General features: G+C 35.1%; 2 protein-coding genes across 8 annotated transcripts in view; both read left to right on the top strand.

Moving 5' to 3' along the window:
- LOC121976150 (ATP-dependent DNA helicase Q-like 3) overlaps positions 1–5,093 on the top strand; it is a 35,869-nt gene extending 30,776 nt beyond the window's left edge. For all 5 annotated transcript variants that reach the window (XM_042528176.1, XM_042528174.1, XM_042528175.1 and 2 more), the window contains 4 exons: positions 2,140–2,234; positions 2,640–2,767; positions 3,879–3,982; positions 4,429–5,093. In XM_042528176.1, the coding sequence (XP_042384110.1) occupies positions 2,140–2,234; positions 2,640–2,767; positions 3,879–3,982; positions 4,429–4,939 (838 nt within the window). In that variant the 3' untranslated portion in view covers positions 4,940–5,093. The remainder of the gene's footprint in view (positions 1–2,139; positions 2,235–2,639; positions 2,768–3,878; positions 3,983–4,428) is intronic.
- A 4,905-nt stretch (positions 5,094–9,998) lies between these two features.
- LOC121976149 (COP1-interacting protein 7-like) lies at positions 9,999–22,038 on the top strand. Of its 3 annotated transcripts, none has more exons than XM_042528168.1 (11): positions 9,999–10,220; positions 11,011–11,125; positions 11,478–11,663; positions 11,751–11,862; positions 11,950–11,983; positions 14,033–14,064; positions 14,183–14,217; positions 14,297–14,449; positions 15,153–17,668; positions 21,556–21,582; positions 21,664–22,038. In XM_042528168.1, the coding sequence occupies exons 2-11, from the start codon at positions 11,055–11,057 to the stop codon at positions 21,729–21,731; spliced, it is 3,234 nt and encodes a 1,077-aa protein (XP_042384102.1). In that variant the 5' UTR covers positions 9,999–10,220; positions 11,011–11,054; the 3' UTR covers positions 21,732–22,038. The 3 variants fall into 3 exon arrangements, with proteins under 3 accessions (XP_042384102.1, XP_042384105.1, XP_042384103.1); XM_042528171.1 differs by having other exon boundaries at positions 10,000–10,220; positions 21,667–22,038; XM_042528169.1 differs by lacking the exon at positions 9,999–10,220 and adding an exon at positions 10,308–10,326.
- The last annotated feature ends 278 nt before the right edge of the window (positions 22,039–22,316 follow it).

Genomic DNA, 22,316 nt, shown 5'->3' with positions numbered 1-22,316 from the left:
ATTTTTTATTAATATATTTTGTATTAAAAAAATACCGAAATCATATCAGCACGCCACGATATGGTACCGAAATCATATCGTTCCGGTCATAGGCCGAAACTCCGATACAACTCGAAATTTTAAACCATGCATGGATTCCCCCTCTCTCCCAACTCCATTTTTTTAATATGCATATTCTGCTTGATGCAAGAATGCCGTCGTATCTTCAGGGATTAGGGTTTGATCCATTCCTCCTAATCTGGCTGCCTACCGGTCTGATCAAAGCATGTTTACAGATACTGTATAGCTGAAATTGCTAGTTATGTGGATTTTATATGAGACATGTAAATGGTGTTGCTTGAGTTGTGTTCTCACTCTTTCCTACTGCTTGTTGAAACTAAGTTCAATGGGTTAAACTTGTATATTGTCTGAACTCTCTCAAATCTCTGAAATCCTAATAAAATTTCAGAATCACTATTTTTGCTTTGTTTTTCAGAGAGGTCTTAACAGAAAACCCCATTTATAATTTGTTACAAAAGCTAGTCCTATAAAATTTTAATCTGTAAGTCTGAAGTTAGATATCATTAGGTTTAGGTTAATCATGTGTCTAATAATACATGTTTATAGCCAAGTAGCCTGAATGCAATGTATCCATCCTTCATTGCAATATACCATTGGAACTAGATGAATCACACTACTAATTTTTAGTCGGTTGCTTTCTTGATTTCAAAATTTAACAAAATTTTTCATGAGGAATTGGACTGCTTGATATAACATAACCATGTTGAGAAGATGTACTGAGAAATATAGATTAAATTTATATGTTAGGATATAAAGGTGATGGAAACCATGGCCTTAAATCTTACTTAGTTCACACCATCCTACCACTCTCTATCGAGGATACCAATTCAAATGCCAATTCAAAAAAAGACCAATATATGATTTGGTAACTTTCTTGTTCTTTGGAAGATGCAACTATTACTTGTCTCATGCTGTTTGGTTATAGTTCTGACACCAGTAATTGGAATTGTATGGGTATAATTTACTATAGTATTTTATTAAAACATTTAGACATGGTTGGCCATGACCCAAGATTGCAAGGCATCTCTGCACTTGGCACAATTGAATATAGCTATGAACTCATTTCAACATGTTGGCTTCATAGCTATGAGCGCCTACAGTGTTGAGCTTCGCCACAATGATACTTGGCAAAAGTGTCAGTATTTGGAATACTTGAATTTGAACACCAGCTTCTGCCATATCCTTAACTCAAGGTTGCATATAGTGCTATTTCCTAGCCTTAGCTGGACCACTACACATAGGCCTCATAATGCTGCAACTTTTTATTTTCAATTCTATCTCAAGCATGCAAAAAGGAAAACAAGGAGTGGTGATGATGCATACACAAGGAGAAGATAACTCTACAAGATAATTTTATACTCTTCAAGTAGTTCCTTTGAAGCCAAATTTATTTCAGTTTAGCACAAACTTGTACTATGAGATTATAGACATGGTATCACAACTCCCATACCCACAAGACCAATGCCAATTATATAGACGAAAAACTAAATTTGATCTATACTCCTATTATTCAATAAGGAAGGAGCTACTCACAGCAAGACATCATCTGAGGACAATCATTATCAAACTTTCATATTGCTAGCAGTATAGATTTAGTGTTCTACAACTTCATTAGTTCATCAACTCAATCTGGCTATTATGTTTGTATATAGAAATTGAAGCATGAAGGAAGATTGGGCCATAGGTCATACTTCTGAACCCATGTTATCATCAATGATGCCAATCTGAAGAGTTTTGTTGACTTGATATAAATAAATCATCCCAATTCATTCTGGATGCCTTAACTGGCACCTTGCATTGATTTGAGGATGAAGGAAATTGCAAGATGGTGAAGAAGATAAAAATAGTAATCACAAAGTTTATTAACTAAACGAGCTGTCCTAGAACCTAGAATCATCATATTTTGGCCACAGCTTTGTCTCTGCATCAGAATTAAGAGACTGGATGATGTTCACATCTGAATGAGCTTCATATAGCTACTAATCTTATTTCATGGATTTAGCCTCAATATGCTAATTTTAGTTTAATAAATCCCTTGATTGATTTGCTGAACCTTTTTTTATGTTTGCTTCTCTCTAGCTCAACCTACATTTCTTTAGAAGGTCAACATACCGAATTTTGGAATCGGGAAGATGACGACAGTTTCTTTGAGGAAGAAATATCAGATTCTGGAGGTAATATATTGCCCTGGTTTGAGCCAATCTTTTCTTGTAGTGTGTTCGAATTTCAGTCATCAAGAGTCTTTTTATTATGTCTAGTTGATCAGTAATTGATAATGTAATAAGGTGATTATGATGAATATCCATAAATCCAAGCTGTGTTATGCTCATCAAGATATGGTCGGATATACAGATCTTATCCTTGTATTCCGCTCTTTGTGATGTTGTTTCACTAGTAAAATTTAAAATTTGATGCTTGCTGTAGTATAAAATTGGTGCGAGACACCAGATTTTTTTTGGGGTATAAAAGCTACACTATTGCATACATGAGATGATAAAATGATTCTTACTACTAGATGAAACACTAGTTATATCTCTGAATACTTATGAACCTTTTAACCATTGCTCCTAACCTGACAGATGAGGCAGATATTTCAACCAATATAGTTATGTCTAGGATGTCAACTGATGCAACGCTAGACAAAAAGTTTGAGATTTTACAGCATGCAGAAGAGGCTTATTTTCAGAATATAGGCCAAAGAAAGCAGGTATTTTAGTATTTTTTTATTAACTGATGACTAATAGGAACATCAGCTTTTCATAACTGTCATGCTAGGACACATACTGTTCCACATAATTTACAGAGTTTCTTTGACCTGCATACAATTTTATTGTGCTCTATATAATTTTCCTACCTGCTCAACAAGTCATACAGTTATTAGGAATTTGACACCCAAGTGAAGGTGATAAGGTTGAACCTTGTGACAAGGCAAGGTGGGTAGCATATGCTTCTAGTCAAGTCTGAACAAGGCATAATCCTCCCTTCTATGTAACCAGAAGGTTGAATGGGTATACTTATTTTGGCAGTGGAGTGGAAATTTGGAGAGGTAAGGGAACTTAGCAGGCACCAACAGGTGAAAATCCAAAATGAGAAGAAAAATAACGGTTAATTGGGATTTTTCCAAACAAAATATGTGACAGTAGCTTAACAAGGTCAGTCAAATCTTCTAAAATCTCAAGAAGACTCTAAAGCATATAGCAATATCACCATGTTTGATGGAAATTCAGAATCCGACGAGTCATTAACAACGAATAAAAGCTGAAAAGTACCATATGAAATAAGCCAATGATTTTAGGGATCTACCACAAATGCAAGCAGCTTGTTATATAATACTTTTGAGGTAGGTTCTCTTTGGTGTAAAGTGGCAAGCACACTTATCCAGGACTGCATGCTTCTGAAACATCATTCTCTACAATCCATGACAGGAATTTAAGTGTCCCCTCGGACGGTCTAGTGGCTAGCGCATGAGGTGTTGCCATGAAGTCTGGGGTTCGAATCTCGGCAAAGTCGAGGTAAATGCCTCCCTTATGTGCTAGTCATTATTCCAAAGGCTAGCAACCGCCTGTGATTTACCTCCTCCGTGTTGGTCTTGGACGGGTTGGCGGGGGCGCTGGGGGTGACCGTATTCGCCTTTTGCCACCATAACAAGAATTTAAGTAACAATGTGGAAAAAATAAGTCTTTCATGGGCAATATGTTGTTTGATTACCATGTAAATCCATTCAAAATTTCCTGTTTTTCCCTTCTAGTAGTGCAATTTATTGCTATCCAGGTTCAAATACCTTTTGTTTGATGGTTCAAATATACTGGGTGAATCAGGATAATTCTGACAAGAAGACCATTTCTGACACATTGAGAAATCAGGTCAAAATGAGATTTTTGAATGCTCTGAATCAGGCTAAGGAACGGCTTAGGAGATTGTTGTAAGAATTTCTTCTAATCTTTACCAATTATATTCTTCTTTCATATGTTAAAGTTTTTAGTAATTACTTTGTCGTCGTACATTTTTTAAGGTTTCTCTAACATATGTTGTGGATTTGATTTCATTTGGCTTTTCATCTTTTTGTGTTTTTGGCATTCGACTTTTTCATTAGTCTCATTTGACCCTCTTCCCCTATATTTCATTAGTATTGCTTTTTATGTCCTTGTAATCCCTGGCATTAATGCGGGTTAATTTATACACTTTAATGAACTACAAAATCAATTTGAGACCAGTTGGCCAAATTGAAGCACTTAATTGGATTGCAGAGAGCAAAATGAGAGAGAAAATATATGAAAAGTTGAAAACCAAAATGAGAAAAATGAAAAATTGGAGGTCAAAATGGAAAACTGATAAAAATGAAACTAATCCTTGAAGTCTCTTTCTCAGGTTAGACTTTGAGGCATGTGCTGACTTTCTTGAAATGGAATGCTTTAAGAAGTATGGAAAGGTTGGGAAAACATTCTACAATTCGCAAGTTGCTGCCACAATCAGGTGGCTATCACATTCGAGCATGGAGCAGATACAAGACAAATTTAGAGACATATCTGCTCAGACTTGTTCCAGCAGTGGACGAGACAAATTCTCACTTGATGGGGACTCACATTTAATTCAAGAAGCAACTACGGGGAAAGCTACAGATGATCAGGTTCAGGATAATGCATTTGTAGATTTCCCTGAACTGGTAGAGATGGAGGGTCCTGGAGAAAGGATAGATCTTCCTCCGATTCCGGAGATGAAGGGTCCTGGAGAAAGGATAGATCTTCCTCCGATCCCATCCTTCTCGGAATTTGTCAGAAAAAAGGGGAAGGAGCATTCTTCAGGCTCAGCAATCGTAAGAACTTCAGATGCTGGGAAACATGCAAGTAAGAACAAAGAGAAGAGAATAAGATTGCAGTAAACATTTTGTTCACCTGAATTTGTTTAAAATGGGTACTTCCATCCAACTGGTTCTCATTCTTGAGAGATTTTGTAGATGTCGATATGCTAGAATTAGGCATGCTTTCAAGAATGAGTTTCTAACAAATCTACTATTTAATGTTTTCTGGGATTTAGAAGCACCTCCAATATGGTAGAATGAGTTTGTATCCATTTCACTTGATCTAAGCTTTGAATGCATGGATGAATCATAGTTTTCTCTGCCACATCATAAAGTTGCCATAGTTTATAACCAGAAGTTATAGGACTAGGCTAGGAATTTCGATTTGCAAGTGTGGGGGAAAAAACTCTAGAGTTTGTAGGTGCTAACAAAATTTACTTGTATGATTAAAAACGGGTCAAGAATTATTTTATTCAAACTATTGGCACATCCTTAAATCCTTTTAGTATCTCAAGCTTTTTTTTTTTAATCCAAAGATTATTTGTTTAAACTTAGCGCATGAAACCCTTAGCTACCTTCCTTGAGCCAAATGAAACTCTAGTAGGATGACTTTTCAGCCCTTGCCTTCTTAGCATGATGTGATTATCAATATTTAAAAGTTGATCGTTCGTGCTTAGCCCTTTGCCGCCTTCGTAAACTCATGTTTAAATTCTTAGACAATTTATGAATTTCTCTAGGGTCTTTCTAAATCTACAAGTTTTGACCTCAAAGTTTGATTTTGGTTTAGTCCCTTTGGACTTTTTACTAGACCTAGACATGCCCATCTTTTTTGGATTGCTTACTTAGGTGCTTCTCTACCCTCTTAACTTCAGACACAATAGTCCTATCATGACTTCTAGACCTCAAGTTTTCGTGAGATACAGCCTTAGACATCACTACACTTGAAGCCATATTTATATATAGGTAAATAAATAAAATTATTCCTATCATGTATGAAAAAAATTTAAATTTAAGCAAGGAGAGTATATCTTCCGCTTTACTTTGGAGCTCTCACATGAGTTTCTAAATTTCTGTCTTTCATTCCTTCAATTCCTCCTCTGGGCACTTCGTGTGTTTATGACCCCTCTTTCCACATGTGAGCCAAATTATGTTTTTTCCCTTCTTTTCCTCCTTATTCCTAAAACTTGATATACTCTTTTTGTTCTTTTTGTTTTGTTTTTTTGTTTAATGTGGAGGTACTTCAGGCTTGAGCTTCCAATATCTTCTCAATCAAATTTATTTTTGTTTTTTGTTAATTTAGGTATTCAGTTTTTTAAATAGACTAATCCTAGAGGTGATTGATCCTCACAAAAATTTCCCTTCAATTGTGAAAATAAATTTAGGAAGCACAGTGATTTCTTTAGATAACCCAACATCACGAGCGGTTAGAACACTGCGGATGTATAAGGTGCCCTATGTGAGTTTTGAATTCTTGTTCATGAGATCCCGTCCTACTTTTTACCATCACACCATGGCAAAATAAATTCAGGAAGTGCACTGGTTTCTTCAGATAACCCAACATCACGAGTGATTAGAACACCGCAGATGTGTGAGGTGCCCTATGTGAGTTTTGAACTCTTGTTGCATGAGATCTCGTTCTACTTTTTATCATCACACCATGCCTCGAGGGGTAAATTTTGTTTTTCTTTGGTGGTAAAAGGTGAATACGTTCGCCTCCAGCACCTCCGTCAACCCGCCGCAGTGTCAACAAGGAGGAGGTAAATCACGAGCGGCTACTAGCTTTTGGAATAATGCCTAGCACATAAGGGGGGTACTTATCTTGACTTTATCGAGACTTGAACCTTAGATCTTATGATGACAACACCTCATGTGTTAATCATTAGACCGTCCCGAAGAGAAAATTTTTTGCTTTTCTTTACTCCTTGAAGAGGTGGATGACTTTCCACTGACTCATCTGATGTAGAAAGTCTTGCGTCCGTCAAAACTTCTTCAATGGTTGGTACTTGCACTTCCTCTTCTGCAAAAATACGGAGCTTCAGATTTTTCATCACTTTTCTCTTCTTGAGTGGAGTTGTCATGGAATTTGATGATCTTCTTCCAAAGATCTTTGGGGCTCTTCTAATTCAATACTTTGCTAAATATGTGGTTAGGTAAAACGCATAAAAAAGATACAATAGCTTTAAGTTTACTTTCACCGATTTTAATTTGATTCTCTATCACTTTGTTTTTTTAATGGTTCCTTCCCTTCTTGCCTACCAAGAGCTCGAACCGTCACTTTATAACATGCGTCATTGAAATTGATTTGAAACCACATTTTCATCCGTCTTTTCCCAATGTTGGAGTAAGATATTGACTATCTTTGTGTTATTTTTTTTTTGACGGTTAGTCCCACGAAGAGCTCCTACTCTAATATTATCATGATTTATGATTTGTCAATGGATCATTCTCAAAAAGTCACATTATACATTCTCCTTCTCAAATAGTTATCAGAAGTGGAGAAATCTATATTACGCACAAGATTCACACAAGGAATTCAAAGAGGAAAGGTATAGGAACTACAAACTTCTATTAGAGTTTGATTGGCTCTAATTCCAAATCTTGTAGCTACCCCAAAGTCCTTTTATAGCCTTCCAATTCATGCTATGAGATTTCTATCACTTAGTAGTTGACTACTCCATTTTCACTAGATGATTGGTCCTCGCATCTGATCATTATTATATAATAATAACTCTTTTCTACTTTTCATATGGAAAATCAGATGATTGAAAATTTATTATCAATTAATTGATGTCATTAGTCGACTACCTAAATTATTATATAATAATAACTCTTTTCTACTTTTCATATGGAAAATCAGATGATTAAAAATTTATTATCAATTAATTGATGTCATCAATCAGTCGACTATCTAATCAACTTAGCCATGAACATTACCTTTTGATTCATTAGTCTCTCGAATCTAGTCAACTGTCATAGTTGATTGATCTTCTAATCTATTGAAATCCATCTTCAGTATACTATTAAACCCTTAACTCTGAATCTATTTAGGGTATTGAGTTTCTCATCTTCATTTGGCTAGTTTTCAATACCAGTTAACCGATAACTCTAAATATGATTTAGTCCATCTATATTGAGTTCTACCTTTGTGCCCATGAATATTAGTTTGGATTCTCTATCCCTAAATTTCTCTGTCCTCATATCCCCTGCCGATCGGACGGACCAGATTACATCTCAAGGCATCATGGCATCCTTAAGATGTGTGCAGTATCCTCATGATGTGCAAGACATCCTTGAGATGTAATCTGGTCCGTCCGATCGATAAGGAGACACGGAGACAGAAAAATTTGAGGACAGAGGATCCGAACTACATGAATATAGGTCAATCAACTCCACCTCAATGCTTCTCGTCCTAATCTCTCGATTGCATCATGCAATTTTCTTCCAATTTCATTAGACCTCCAAGTAATTGATATGTTACCTTGTGGTCATCATCAACACTTGACCTTATGTATCCTGCCAAGTTCGTTGTACAACTTAACACATATATCAAATATAAATGGGAGGTCTAATTTAAACTTTTTATACAATATCAAAATCCAAAGTTGAATCTAATCACTTTCAACATTATTGCACTAACACATGACATATATTATATTAACCATATTACAAAGTCAATATTCTATCTCAAAATCATTATGACTAGATACATTTAATAGTACTACCTCACGCCATGAGATCATCTCACATTTTACTCAAAGTATCAGTAAAGCAACAACATTCCTAGAACATTTTATCTTACAATTTATAATGAGATCATAATTAAAACAAGATACATTTTTATTAATTAAATATGAAATTGCATTCTCATTGAATCCCTTTATAATTTCACAATATTATAACAGTGTAGTTAGAACGTAGTGGCTCATAATTACATTGAAGCAAGCAAGAGAGGTGTCATATTACCGCTCACTAATTAATTTATGTGATGAATGTGATCGGTTCAGTCATACAAAAATTTCTTAAAAGTCGTCAGGATAAATTATGTATTGCTTATGGAGATCCATCTAAACAGCCAAAGTTTTAAATTTATCGTCCCACTGGAAAAAAATCTCTAGAATTCACTACAGCCGAAATTCAAACAACCTAATCATTGTACCATAGCTCTAGGGCTTCTAAAGCTCAACTTTATTCAATACCTAACTTGCTTTAATTAATTGAACTTAAAACAAGGTGTTAATGCCATCAAAATATGACAAGGTTACGATGATATCCTTCTCATGAGATTAGGTTAAATTTAATTAAGCAAAAAAAAAAAAAAAAGAGAAAAGGCTATTATATATATATATATATATATATATATATATATATAACATCAAAATAATGCTGTATTTTTCATTTTAAAAAATATTCTTATTCTAGCATTATTATAGTAGTTACAATGTCATGCACTAGTTACAACTATAATTACTACAATATATTAAAATAAATTAGTTCAACTTAATTAAAATTATTATAAATACAGTACTATTATATCAAAAATAGTCTTTATAATTTAATTTAATTAAAATTATTTAAACTATCAAAAACTTCTCAACTTATATCAAAATTATTTAAAAATTATTGTAACAATTATAATGTATCTATTACAATCTTATAGCCACTATGCCATAGTTGCTATAATAATGATTTTAAATTAAGTTGAAATAATTTTGACCAAATTCATATGTAAAATTTTGATTAAGCGAAAATAATTTTACTGTAATAATGTTAAAATAAGAGTTTTTTTTAAAAAAAATAGATTGAGTGTTATTTTATTTTTTTTAAAAGTCTTATTATATGTATATATATATTTTATAAAAATCGTTTTAAAATTTTTGCCCAATTTATTATCATTTAATTATGGTTCATTTTTTTTCTTTGTTTCACGTTTGCTTTTTGTTCATACGGTGGTCCCCACGCGTTTGCGTATGGAGGCCACCCATAGCATAATTATGCGGCACATATTATTCTAAAAAGCTCAAATCAACCGACTAATGTGTCCGTCACGATACGGTTGCTTTCGCGTGACGCCGACGTGTCGGCGATGGCGAGGATGCCCGTTACCTTGGGCCAGAGAAGAGCAGAGGAGAGCGACTTGATGTCAGTGGCATTATCGTAAAAATTACCAAGGCGGTGGCTTATAAAGACACATCTCTGGGAGAAATTTGGCGATCGTACTTTTTGTTGGTTGGTTCCGCTCAACGCTCCACTCTCTCACGATTCACAGCAGTGCGCGGTCGTCTTGTTAGGGTTTTCTGCTTCTGGATCTGGTGCCCACGCTCCTCTCGTACTCCCGATAGCGCTGTGCTTCGCCCATTATTAGGTGAAGCTTCCGTCTTTGGGCAATGTGTTGCAGATCTCGGGTTTTGTGTTTTTTTTTTTTATTTGGGGCGTGGAACAAGAAGGATTTGGCCTGAGTTAGATGCATGGTGCATTTTCGCTCTGGATGCTATAGCTTGAGCTGTCTGTTTAAGCGTTTTGAGTTTGATTTGTTTTGCCGTGAGAGAAATATTGGACTGTGTTATCACTGGATTTGAGAATTCCTGCCAGTGAATCTCGTTTCTCGGTGTGCATCTTCCGTGCTCGGCCTTGAATTTTTTGTGCTTTAGATCGTTGATTTTGATCTGGGAAGTTTAGTGGATCTGGTTGGAAGATTGACATTTGTTATTTGTTTCATGAACTATATTGTTTTTGCAACTCTAGGACGACGGCTTAATCAATTTGGGTACAATTTCGATTTTGTGTTTCCTTCTTTTGTATTTATAATCCTGCAGTTGCTGCTATGTATTTTCCTGCAAGATTTGCATGTAAGAAGTGAATTAATTTTCAAATGTTTTGGCTGTCATTTTTCAACTTCTTTTGTAGTTTGTTAAGAATGAAGATGCGGAACTACTGTGAAAATTCTTCATTTGCAGATTTATTGCACTGATAGTGTTTAGCCTTAGTTTCTTATACATTATAGAAATCTTAACAAGTTTATTGTTTCTCGGAATTAGTTTTTGTTATATCAAGTTGAATAAAAGGAATGAACTACAGCACTATATAAGTCTTTCTGTTGTGAACTTCAACTGATTCCTTGGAAGTCTTATGAACTGAGATGTTGTTTCCTTCAGAACTTTAAAGTACCAGGAACGATTGTTCTTTCAGTAACAAAAGAATGGAAGGGGAGATAGGCGCAGATTCAATTCTAGATTATGCACTTTTTAACATATCATCAAAAGAGAACAGGTATATATTGATCATACGAAGTATCTACTGCATTTATCTTCAGCATCTTCTACTTTTTCATCTTCATCACTTTTCTTGAGGTTGTAATTTGGCATTTCTCATTAATAAAATTGCTTATAGCCAATGTAATTTGGCATTTTTTAATACCAAAATCATCAATCAACTTAGATTTAAGGGAGAAACACTAAGCAAACTGAATAAAAGAAGTGAGATAGTTTCAACTGTCTGAAGTATTTGAAAATATGGTTTTAAAGCTAGACTAAGCACTGACCTATGCATTTGAAGTTTTCTTTTTTGACTATGACTTCATATTTCAACATGTTTTTCTGTGTTTTTTCTTCATTTATGGCAGGTATGAGGTTCTCATTTGCAAAGAGGGTAAATTTGAAAACTTAGCATGTGGTCCTCTGGACCAGTTAGCTGTACATTTAGCACAAGTGAAGCAATGTCAATCAAACCCATCTCGCAATAACTTTAAGTTGGAATTGGCTAATACCTTCGAAATCTCATCTTGGTTTACCAAATCAACTTTGGCAAGGTACTTTTAGTGATAGAAGGTTCTATTGATGAGCATTATTATCATGCAAGTGATTACGATTACACTGATCATCAAATTTTTATTTAGTTTTTTAGGTATTGTTAGCTCCCCCGACGTGGTAAGAACCACCACTGCAGTTGCAAATGAGATGTCCCAGTTGGAAGATACCAGAAGGTTTCATCTCTCTATTTATGATAAGGTATGAACTGCTTGCTTGCAAATGAGGAAAAATCTTATTCCATTATTCTTTTGGCTAATGCATTGAGGCATATTCCTATTTATTCAGAAAAATCCAGATCACGCTGGAGACGCTACAGCAGGTATGTACACTTACTTAGTAGTTATCATGCCTATTAAACTTAAACTAAGATTGTGGGATGTTAAATGGATTCAGGTAATCATGCCACTTATTTTAATTGTTTCAAACTTGAATCTGTTTGTGTCCATACCTCAATGTGTTTTACAGTTTTCTGTATTACTACTTTGTTTATGTGAATTTATTATACACAATCTCAGTAAATTTGATAAAAAAAATATTTTCCTGGTTTACAGACTTTTTTAGTTAAATTATACTTTGATCAAAATTAGATTTGAGGGGGTCGTGTGGGGGCGCCTGGGGTCCGCGTATGACCTTTTGCCACCATAATTAGATTTGAGGGATTGTGGAATGATAAAATTGCCTTTCCTTTTCTATTTCTGAATCATTTTGTTGATGCCTAATTAATATCCATGAACTTATCCATACTATTCATACAATAGCATCCTTGGAAGATATGCACAAATAATTATGTCATATCAATTGATTCGACCCATATGGAGAACTTATAGGCAAAATATTAATCGATATTTTCATATCTGTTGGGGAACTATACAAAATATGATGAAAACTTACTGTGTTATGTATGGATGAAACCGCTTATGGCCTTTTTTGAAGCTAAATTTAACTTTCAAAAACCTCTAGGAAAGAAAATTACATACATTCGGTGCTGAAATGCTGTTTGTTGGAGGCAACTCTAATCTGCATTTCTTACTCTATATTATATTTTTTTTGTCTTTATAGGAAATGTAAATGTATAACAGCCATTTAGTTTGTTGTTGCTCTGAATTTGTTGCATGCAATAGCAGTTTGTTTGAGTAGACAGCCTCCATATTTCTGCTAAATAAAATTCATCCTTTTAGGATGGTATACCAGAGAGCACAATAGTTTTATGGATGAAGCTTTAGAATTTCTGTGGTTGCAACACTTTCCGTACTACATTCCATTAATCTTGTCTTTAGAACACTCTAGAAGATTGGTTAAGCATTTTTTAAAACATTTTTTAAGCATTCCATGTGACTGTGTTGTTGGTAGACAATTTCTATAGGTGTAGGCCTCCCGAAAGGTAACTGAGCCTGTAAACTGATAAGGTTTCCTTGGGCCTGGATGATCATGACATTCAGTTTATTAATTTTCTTGTTCAAAGTTGAACAATGCCAATACTATGACCGGTTTCAATTGTTCTATTTTACACTTTATTTGTTAGTGAGGCAACTATCTTCCAAATGACAATTACTGTTCTTGTTTATGCAAATAGTTTGTTTGTGAGCTTAACCATTTTAGGGTGTACATCGAGATTTAAGGCCAACACAAGATTGTGCAACACAGTTCAAAATTTGGGAAAAATTTATGGCTTATTTTGAAATCTTAAAGTTTTAAGTTTCTATAATTCTACTATATTTTTAGGAGTCATTTTAAATTTATAAAATATTTGTTATATTTTGGAGATAAGTTAGGCTCTCAGATTATGAATTTATAAAGGGGATAGGATCTCATGTAATGATTCATTTTTTGTAGTATTATAATATTTTGAATTCTCTTAGGCGAGTGTTCTTATTTTTGCGGTGCCATTTTACATAAAGGGGAGCCTTGTCGCAACGATAAAGTTAATGCCGTGTGACCACATGTTTGAGTTGCAGAAATAGCCTCCTATAATGCAGGGTAAGGTTGTGCAATAAACCCAATGTTGTGAGACATTTTCTCGGGATCTGCATCCGCGGGAGCTTCGTGCACCGGACTACCCTTTTTTAAGGGGGCCTTGGCATTATGGTAAAGTTTTGCTGTGTGACTTTGTGGTCACGAGTATGAGTTGTGGGAACATTCTCTTGCAATGTGGGATAAGACTACGTGACTCAATGTGGTCCGACTCTTCGATTGGAGCTTTGTGCACCGTACTTTTTTTTTTTTTTATCCATTTTGCATGCTCATCATTATGTTTTTACAAAGATAAATTAGAAAGGTCAACTATGTTGTAAGTGCTGCTTTGCTTTATTTTCCTGCAGTCTAGCATTACCTTTATGTCACCTAAAATTCTGGTTCCCTCCATTGACAGGCAGCCACTTTGAAGGTGTTGGCCTAACAAATGTAAATTATTGCTTTACTCTTCTCTGTTTTCTGCAGAGTCATTTCTGATTTTATTCTCTTAAGTTTCTAGTTTTAGATGTAATTAAATTGGTGTTTGTCATTCTTTAACTTTCTGCAGACAAAAGTTGAGGCTGGGGCATCTGATGCTACAAAGTTAGTTTTTTTTTTTTTCCATCTTCATCACCATATATTTCAAAACAAGCTTCACTCACTGAATAAGATGACATCACAGGAATGAATTGCTGCGTGCAATAGAGTTGAGGATTGTTGTACTCAAAGAAGAGTTAGTGGCATCTTTTAGCCAAGCTGCTGGTGCCACTTTGTCAGTGAAACAGTTATCTGATCTAGCAAAATTTTCACAGCACTTTCAAGTGAGAGATTTGAGGTAGCTTCTCAAAGATGGATTACATAAATTTAACGATATTCACTAGGAAAAAAACTTGTGTATCTTGGCTTTTGAGATCATTATTATTATCATTTTAATACCTATTAATTATGGAGGATTTTATTATAAGCTTATATTCTGTCTGGTGATAAATGTCTCTTTTATATTGCTATTTAAATGCTGCAGAACTCTGCAGAAATCTATAAGCTTAAAGGTCTTCTTAATTCTTCATTCATATGCATAAGTTTTCTGTTTATACTTCTCAGAGGTGCACTGAGGTGAAAGTTCTGTTCTTAGGCATGAGTTGCAACTGACGCTTATGGTTTACTACAATAAATGACGATCATCACTAAGGAAATATAACCTTAACAGTAAAACAAATCATGGCCAATTTTCATCCATGAAATGTCTAAGCTCGTTCCGTCACTCAGTTTCATGCTAGTCTTTTCTAGGAACCTTAGTTTAAAAATAAAAAAAACTTCAGTGGCTCAAAATTTCTATACATGTCAGGAATTCATGGATGATATTTCATTTTTGTCTTCTAGTTGATTCAAGCAGCAGTTCTGTTAGGTCAATGCATTCCACCTGATTTTCTCTTTCATTGTCAATGTCTTTAATTTTTATTTCAGTTTTCATGCAACCAAATAATGTACCATTATTACTCTGTGGGTTTATAGATGAGTTTGTTTCTTTTTCATGTTAGGGATCCTTTATCAAAGTACTTATCATTGATTTCAGAAGACCAATTGGCTGAATCCTCAGTTAAAGAAGAATGCTCTGATGGTTCAAAGAATAATCCCGAGGATATTATTGAAGGAATATATACCTTGAGTGCAGCGATTGGTAAACCAAAATCTTCTACTGAGGGTATCTCTCCTGCAAAAATTGCACAAGCTGAGCGGAAGAGTTCGACAGAAAGTGATAATTCCTCCGAGTCTACTGATGAAGATCAGACATTCAATGAAAGAAGCCGACCTGTTGTTAGGTCTGCAACCCCTAGAAGAGCTGCCTCTCCTATGAGACGAGTACAAATCGGAAGGTCTGGATCTCACAGATCTACAGCCCTGACTATCAAGAGCCTCAGTTACTTTTCCACCAGGGAGAAAATTCCAACCAGCAAGGATACTGATGAAAACAACAGTGGAGATGAACAAACTGATCAGCCTGTGAAGAAATCTGATAAGACAGTAAGAAGGATGAGTGTCCAAGAGGCAATTAGCCTCTTTGAAAACAAACAAAAAGATAACAATTTGGATGGTCAGAAAAGGAGAGCTTCAGGAGACAACTCTCTGATCAACAACAAAACTGTATTGAGAAAATGGAGTTCTGGTTTGACCGATTCTCTGAATCATTACCAAGAAAATGCTTCTGACCCTTTATCTCAAAGAAGTTGTTCTTTACATGTGGAAGAAGACAATAAGATGACTCCTGTGAAGACTGAGTCTTGTATATCTCCAGGCAATTTGAATACTGCTTCTGAAACTGCTCAGATTGCTGCATCACCTGAGGTAGAGATAGTGGCAATTTCAAAGGATGGTCCTGTGGATTCATTATCATCCGAGATTGGCAAAATTGATGATGGGGATACTGCCTCAGCTGAGTGGAGTAAGCAGAAGGAAGCAGAGCTCAACCAAATGCTAACTAAGATGGAGAGGAAACTGGGGAATTACAGTAATCCCAATACTGGTTCTGGTGGGTCCCTGTCTATCTCCAACAAACAGAGAGGACGATTTTATAGTCAGTATAAGGCAAAACGGGATGAGAAACTTCGAGCAGAAAATGGCAACAAACAGCCTGTGATGGAAAAAAAACTTAGGGTCTTACAGGAAACCTTGAAACCGAGCAAAGCAGAGCCGGCCTTTAAATCTGGGGTCACTGCTAAAAGGTTGGATAATTTGGTTAGGTCTCAAAGACCTCAGAGAAATTCTCCTCCACCAGTGTTACAAAAAACAGAAGTTTCAAAGTCAGTAGTATCCAAAAAAGCTTCAGTAAAACCATCATCTTTGCCAACTACACGTGCTTCATGGTCATCTGGCTCATTGCCAAAGAGAAGTGGAGCACAGCCTGTTAAAAGTTCTTCTAAAGTGTCCTGTGATACTACTCCTAGCCGTCGGAGATCCCAGCCTGTTTGTCCAACTCCACCTAGCCCCAAAATTGAAAAACCATTGCATCAGCCAAGAGATAAGCCAGAAGCCAAGGCTGAAGTTAAACGAATTGCCAGAGGTCAAGGGGAAAAGAAACAGAAAACACCAGCAAATACCAATATTACTGTGAAAAACAAAAATCCAACTGCTTCTCCAGATGAATCTGCTTCATCAGTGGCAAAACCAAGCTTCTATGACAAGGTGACGAAGAAAGGCAGTGTTGTTCCTTTAGAAGTCAAACCTGCCAGAAAATTTTCTCGGACTGGACATGTGGCTGATCGTGGTTTAACCAAGTCTAGAATTATCCAGTCTGATGCTTCATCAAAGAGAAGTGACAATTCCATTCAAGTTGAAGAGGAGCAGACACCTGAGACAATGAATAAGGTACTGGAGGCTGATCTTGCTGAACAAGCAAATGATGTTCATGCAAATTTAGTAACTTCACTAGATAATTGTTTAAATCTTGAAAAAACAGAAACTGTGGATCAAAATTTAGCTGACGTCGATAATGCCAACCATAACTCTATAGAACCTCTTGTTGCTGAGATTCAACCTGATGAGGATATAAGCATTTCATCAGTTGCATGGGTGGAACTAGAACGTGATGTTCCCACTGCATGTGACACTGGATTGTCCAATGCCTCAATCTCCAATGTTCTTGAACCACCACTCATATCAAGTCCTCGTGTTCGACATTCATTATCTCAAATGCTTCAGGCTGATAGTAATGAACCAGATGCCATTGAGTGGGGAAATGCTGAAAACCCTCCTGCATTGATCTACCACAGGGATGCTCCCAAGGGATTGAAGAGGCTCTTGAAGTTTGCTCGTAAAAGCAAGGGAGAGGCAAATGTGACTGGTTGGGCTAGCCCATCAATCAATTCAGAAGGAGAGGATGATGTAGAAGATCCAAAATCTGCTTACAAAAATAACTTTGATATGTCCAGAAGAACTTCCCTTCACGAGAAGAGCTACAGTCAGCTAAAAACTATGGTGAACGAAAGTTTGCATGATCACAACTCAAACAAGAGGGCAGGGACAGGCGATTATCTAGGAGTTCATGATGTATTGTCAGGTATATAAAGAATATCATTGTTTTTGTTCATGCTGTACTCTTGTACTTTTACTTTGCTAATTCTAGTCTGTTCCTTACATTTATATTAAAAATTGGGTTATGCTGAGCATATGCATTCTTGGACATATCAGTATATCACCACCATGCATATTCCTCATACACATGATTTTGAAAATTGCTTAAATATTCAATTAAACTACCAGTTCAAACCATCATAATGCATTTAAAATTATGCTAAGCTGAAAGAAAGAAGATTATCTGTTAGTTCTCTTTATTGTAACCCAACTGCCCAAGTATAATAAATTTATAAAAATCAGAAGTGAGGAGTCTTGAGGTTTAATAAATGTTCATTTGATGTTTTAGAATGAAGGCAGCTTTATCCTTCAAAAGAAGATGTGTGGTATTTAGTTGAAAAGTAGGCTGCTATTCAGTTATTTCGACCAAGGAGATACTCAGATCCGTAATAAAAAATGACAAATATTACACTTCAAATGAAGAGAGAGATAGAAGTGTAATATTGGAAACTTTAGCAATTGCTTACTATTAGAAACTTTAGATCTCCTATAGTGTAGCTCCTTCGCATTTTATTGTTTACTATATTGTACGCGTAAACTAATTTTTTATAAGTACTTTTTATAATTACTCTCTCCAAATAAATATATATAAAGAGTAGAGTCTTAGTCTCATGCCGAAATGGTACCCTGCACATTCAAATGTGCTGATATTTACTAAAAACTTTTTAAATCATATAGTTCCTTCTACTTAGCTTGTTTACCTTTAAATATAAAACTATAACTAGAAAGTTAATTTAATTAAAATTGTAGTACAAATTATTACAATATAATGAATGGCTCTAGTAATAATTATTATTTACAATGTAAAGACAGAATATATGGAATTTAAGTTTAACAATATTAGACATAATGAGACAATTGTTAATATAGGAGATGAGACCTTTAAGTATTTAGGATCTTTTTTGCAAAATGCAGGAATTGAGAGAGATGTTTTACATATAATACAAGTAAGATGATTGAAATAGAAAAAGCGTCAGGTGTTTTATGTGATCATAAAGTACCTCTAAAACTTAAAAGATAAGTTTTACAAAATGACGGTTAGACCTGCTATGTTATATGGAGTTGAAGGTTGGGTTATGACTAAAGCACATGAGCAGAAGATGAGAGTTGCGGAGATAAGGTGGATGTGTGGACATATAAGGATGGATAGGATAAGAAATGAAAACATTAGAGAGAAAGTCGGAGCTGCATCTATCGAGTAAAAACTCCGAGAGACATGTTTAAGATGATATGGACATGTACTTAGACAATCAATAAATGTTTCAGTTAAGCGATGTGAAACTATGATAAATATGCGCATCAAATGAGGAAGAGGTTAATCAAAAAAAAAAATTGGTTAACAACAATAAAACAAGATAAAATTTATTTAAATATAGATGATGATACGGTAAGAGATAGAGCCAAATAGTGTAGAAGAATTCATATAACCGATCCCACTTAGTGGGATAAGGCTTGGTTGTTATTGTTGTTATTACCAAAATAGGTATTGGGTATTTGATGGAGGCATAGGTTCTTGTAGCATTTGAGTTTCATTAATCTCATAATATTTCAAGACCAAAATTATTTAATTGTCCTAAGGCATCCACTTTGGGATTGTTTTTTTCACATGCTCATAAATGCGGCATTTACATACAACTAGTTGAATATGGATTAGCACAGTTAAACTTAGAATAGACATAGGTACAAGATACAGATATATTTTGGTTTCTCTAATTTCAATATTATTGTACATCTCTCTATATACTTTGCATTTTCATTGTGATGTTTTGAGTACATGTATTTTTAAAATATTGATCTTTTATGATGCTAGATTTGATCTCGATAGACCCCTCTATCCAGATGAATATGAAAAAAAAAGTGGGCCTTTAACCTCTTTGAATATTTTACATGAGCCACTTTTACTCATAGCAGTCACCCTTAAGCTTATTTGAATATTTCAACATGGCCCCTTTTAATGATTTAAGTAGCAAATCTGCTGCTAACAGATCATTAGAACAATAAAGAAGTGTGGTGATAATTAGATTGAACTTGCTACATAATAAAATAATTTCTATATGGTTTATCCTTTTGTGAAACATGAGACTCTAGGTTATATATTGTATCTTGATTATCATAATAAAGCTTCTTCAGCTCTACAATATGTTTTCTATTATGTGATGCTTAACCCAAATGAACTATTATGTTGCTAAGCCCATCACTTTGTATTTGCATCTGCACTCGATCTTACCACCACTGCCTACTCCTTTATCAAGAAATAAGATTACCTCTAAGAGAACACAATAGTCAAATACAGATCGCCCATGTATAGGATTACTTGCCTAATTTTAATTAGAGTATCCCACAACCAAAAGATGACCTCAGTCACAAATTAAGACACTTTTTCCTGAAGCACTTTCAAGACCTCAGTCACAAATTAACACATTTTTTCCTGAAGCACTTTCAGGTAATGTTTTAACTACCTAATAGGCATGACATGGGTTGTATAGAATTTGACTAATCACATTAGCCACAAACGAAATGTTGTGTGCGAGTTTAATTTTCCTGTCAACCTTATGTCCCCCTATCATGGTACTAATCCCTCATAAGTCTACCTCATCGAGGATGATTAATAGATACTCGCACTTTGAGATATAAATACCTTCTTCTGAATGAGCAATTTATATACCAAGGAAGTTCTTGAGGTTAATGTACTAATCCCTTGTATGCCTACTTCATCAAGCATGGTTAATACGACTTGCTCTTTGAGATATAGATGCCTTCTTCTGAATGAGGAATCTTTATTACTAAGGAAGTACTTGAGGTTACCCATGTCAGATAATCTTTCAATCTTACAATCTTGATGGATTCATTATTTATGATGATGATATCAATTACATTTGCAATAAGAAGAATACGCCTTCAAGACTATGAGATGAGGTAGAACACTGTGATTTATAGTCATGCCATACGGTAGAAGAGCTAAGTTCAATTTTCAAAACCAAGCTCTCGGAAATTATTTTATTGTGTACAAAGAGTTCTTTAGCTTACACATTGACTTGTCTTCCCATGAGCAATAAACATTCGTTAGGTTACATATTACACTAGTCTTTCCCCAAGTAACAATCCTTGAAGTTTACTCCATATAGGCCTCCTTTGGAAGATCACCAATGTGACAGATTATTGATCTACTAAGGTTAATAATTAAGCAATGAATTCAATAGAAACTCAGGGATATAGAATATGGAAGGCAAATATAATGAGTGACAAGGAAACATCTCGGATGCCTTGATGAGTGAGATTTATCAGCTATCATAACATCGGTATGCAATTAACTGATGAGTAAGATCCATTGGCTATCATAACATTGATACAATGAATTGGTAATCCCCTTTTACCTATAGGACGAGTATGGAAAATTGCAAATGGATCCTTAATCCCCTTACACATTACACACGGGGGCCCCTTTACCCACAATCGCCACAAATCAAAATTAAATTGAGATTGACATCAGTTAACTTTATTCATTGTATATTTAACTCAATCAGGGAATGGAAGCATTGTCAACAGAAGAAACCCTACATTGTATTCAAGAAGTACTAATCCATGGCATTTTCCTATGGAGAGACCTTCGAGTGTGAAAACGTAGAGAACCTAGTTTTATATGCATTTTGGAGTTAGCCTAGTTGCTTATATTTGATTTATCTGGATAGTAGATGGTAATGCCTTAATTAGTCCTGTTAAAACCTACATAATCTCTTCATATAACTTTAACAAATTTCTTTTCGAATTCTTCTGCTGCTCAAACCAACACTAAAAACGCTCGTCTGTCTTCAGGTTCATCAGCAGCAACATCAACTAAAGGTAAGATTTAACGCAAGATCAATAATTCCGACAATTTTACTCGTGCTCATCCCAATACTTCCTTCTATTTGTTACTTTTAGCAGCTAGGTCATTCTTCTCTCTCTCAACATTTAGGAGCAGCAAATCAAATGAGACGAAGCCCCGATAGTCTCCGACAATATATACAAGCTCCGCTCGCTGAGCAGTAAGTTTCTTCCAAATTGCTGCTAGTTGTAGAATGACCATTATGAGTTTGACAAAATGCAGGCCCATCCACGGTGTTCGATAGTTTGGAGAATTGTTCTACTACCTGTGTGGTTTTTCTTTCTTTTTCTTTTTCGGTGCAGATTTTCATGAGAATAATAGCTTGATCAATGTTGTTGAAATTGATGTAGTCTGTATATGGTTTGTTGCGGCTATGTGCCCTTTTGCTATAAGTTTATGATGAGAGGACACACCAGAATAGAGTTCTTTTATTGTGTGCTTGAAATTTCATTGCAAAGAACAGGCGTAGATCGTGTGGAGTAAATCTCATCAGGATAACTTGATGCCGGAAAGAAGCTAGAATGGTTCATTTCACTAGCGTACAATCAAATCAGTATATCTGTTCTTGTGGTCTGAGTTGCAACACAGTTAAAAGAATCGTATACAATTGTGGTTTAATTACTTAGATTCAAGTTATGAGGGAAAGAAGATAAGAGAAAATGTTCAAAGTAACTAGGCAATTTTGAGTCCTTTTTTTTTTTTTTGTTGT

Source organism: Zingiber officinale, chromosome 4B, assembly GCF_018446385.1.
Source record: "Zingiber officinale cultivar Zhangliang chromosome 4B, Zo_v1.1, whole genome shotgun sequence".
Classification (NCBI taxonomy): domain Eukaryota; kingdom Viridiplantae; phylum Streptophyta; class Magnoliopsida; order Zingiberales; family Zingiberaceae; genus Zingiber; species Zingiber officinale.
The sequence above is the reverse complement of the archived record's forward strand: the minus strand, read 5'-3'. Positions and strand labels throughout refer to the sequence as shown.

Excerpts from the sequence above, each read along its gene's own strand:
- LOC121976149 (XM_042528168.1), top strand. The coding sequence starts at position 11,055 with ATGGAAGGGGAGATAGGCGCAGATTCAATTCTAGATTATGCACTTTTT. Across the intron at positions 11,984-14,032 it reads CGCTGGAGACGCTACAGCAG|GCAGCCACTTTGAAGGTGTT; the intron begins GTATGTACACTT and ends CTCCATTGACAG. Across the intron at positions 14,450-15,152 it reads TTTCAAGTGAGAGATTTGAG|GGATCCTTTATCAAAGTACT; the intron begins GTAGCTTCTCAA and ends TTTTCATGTTAG.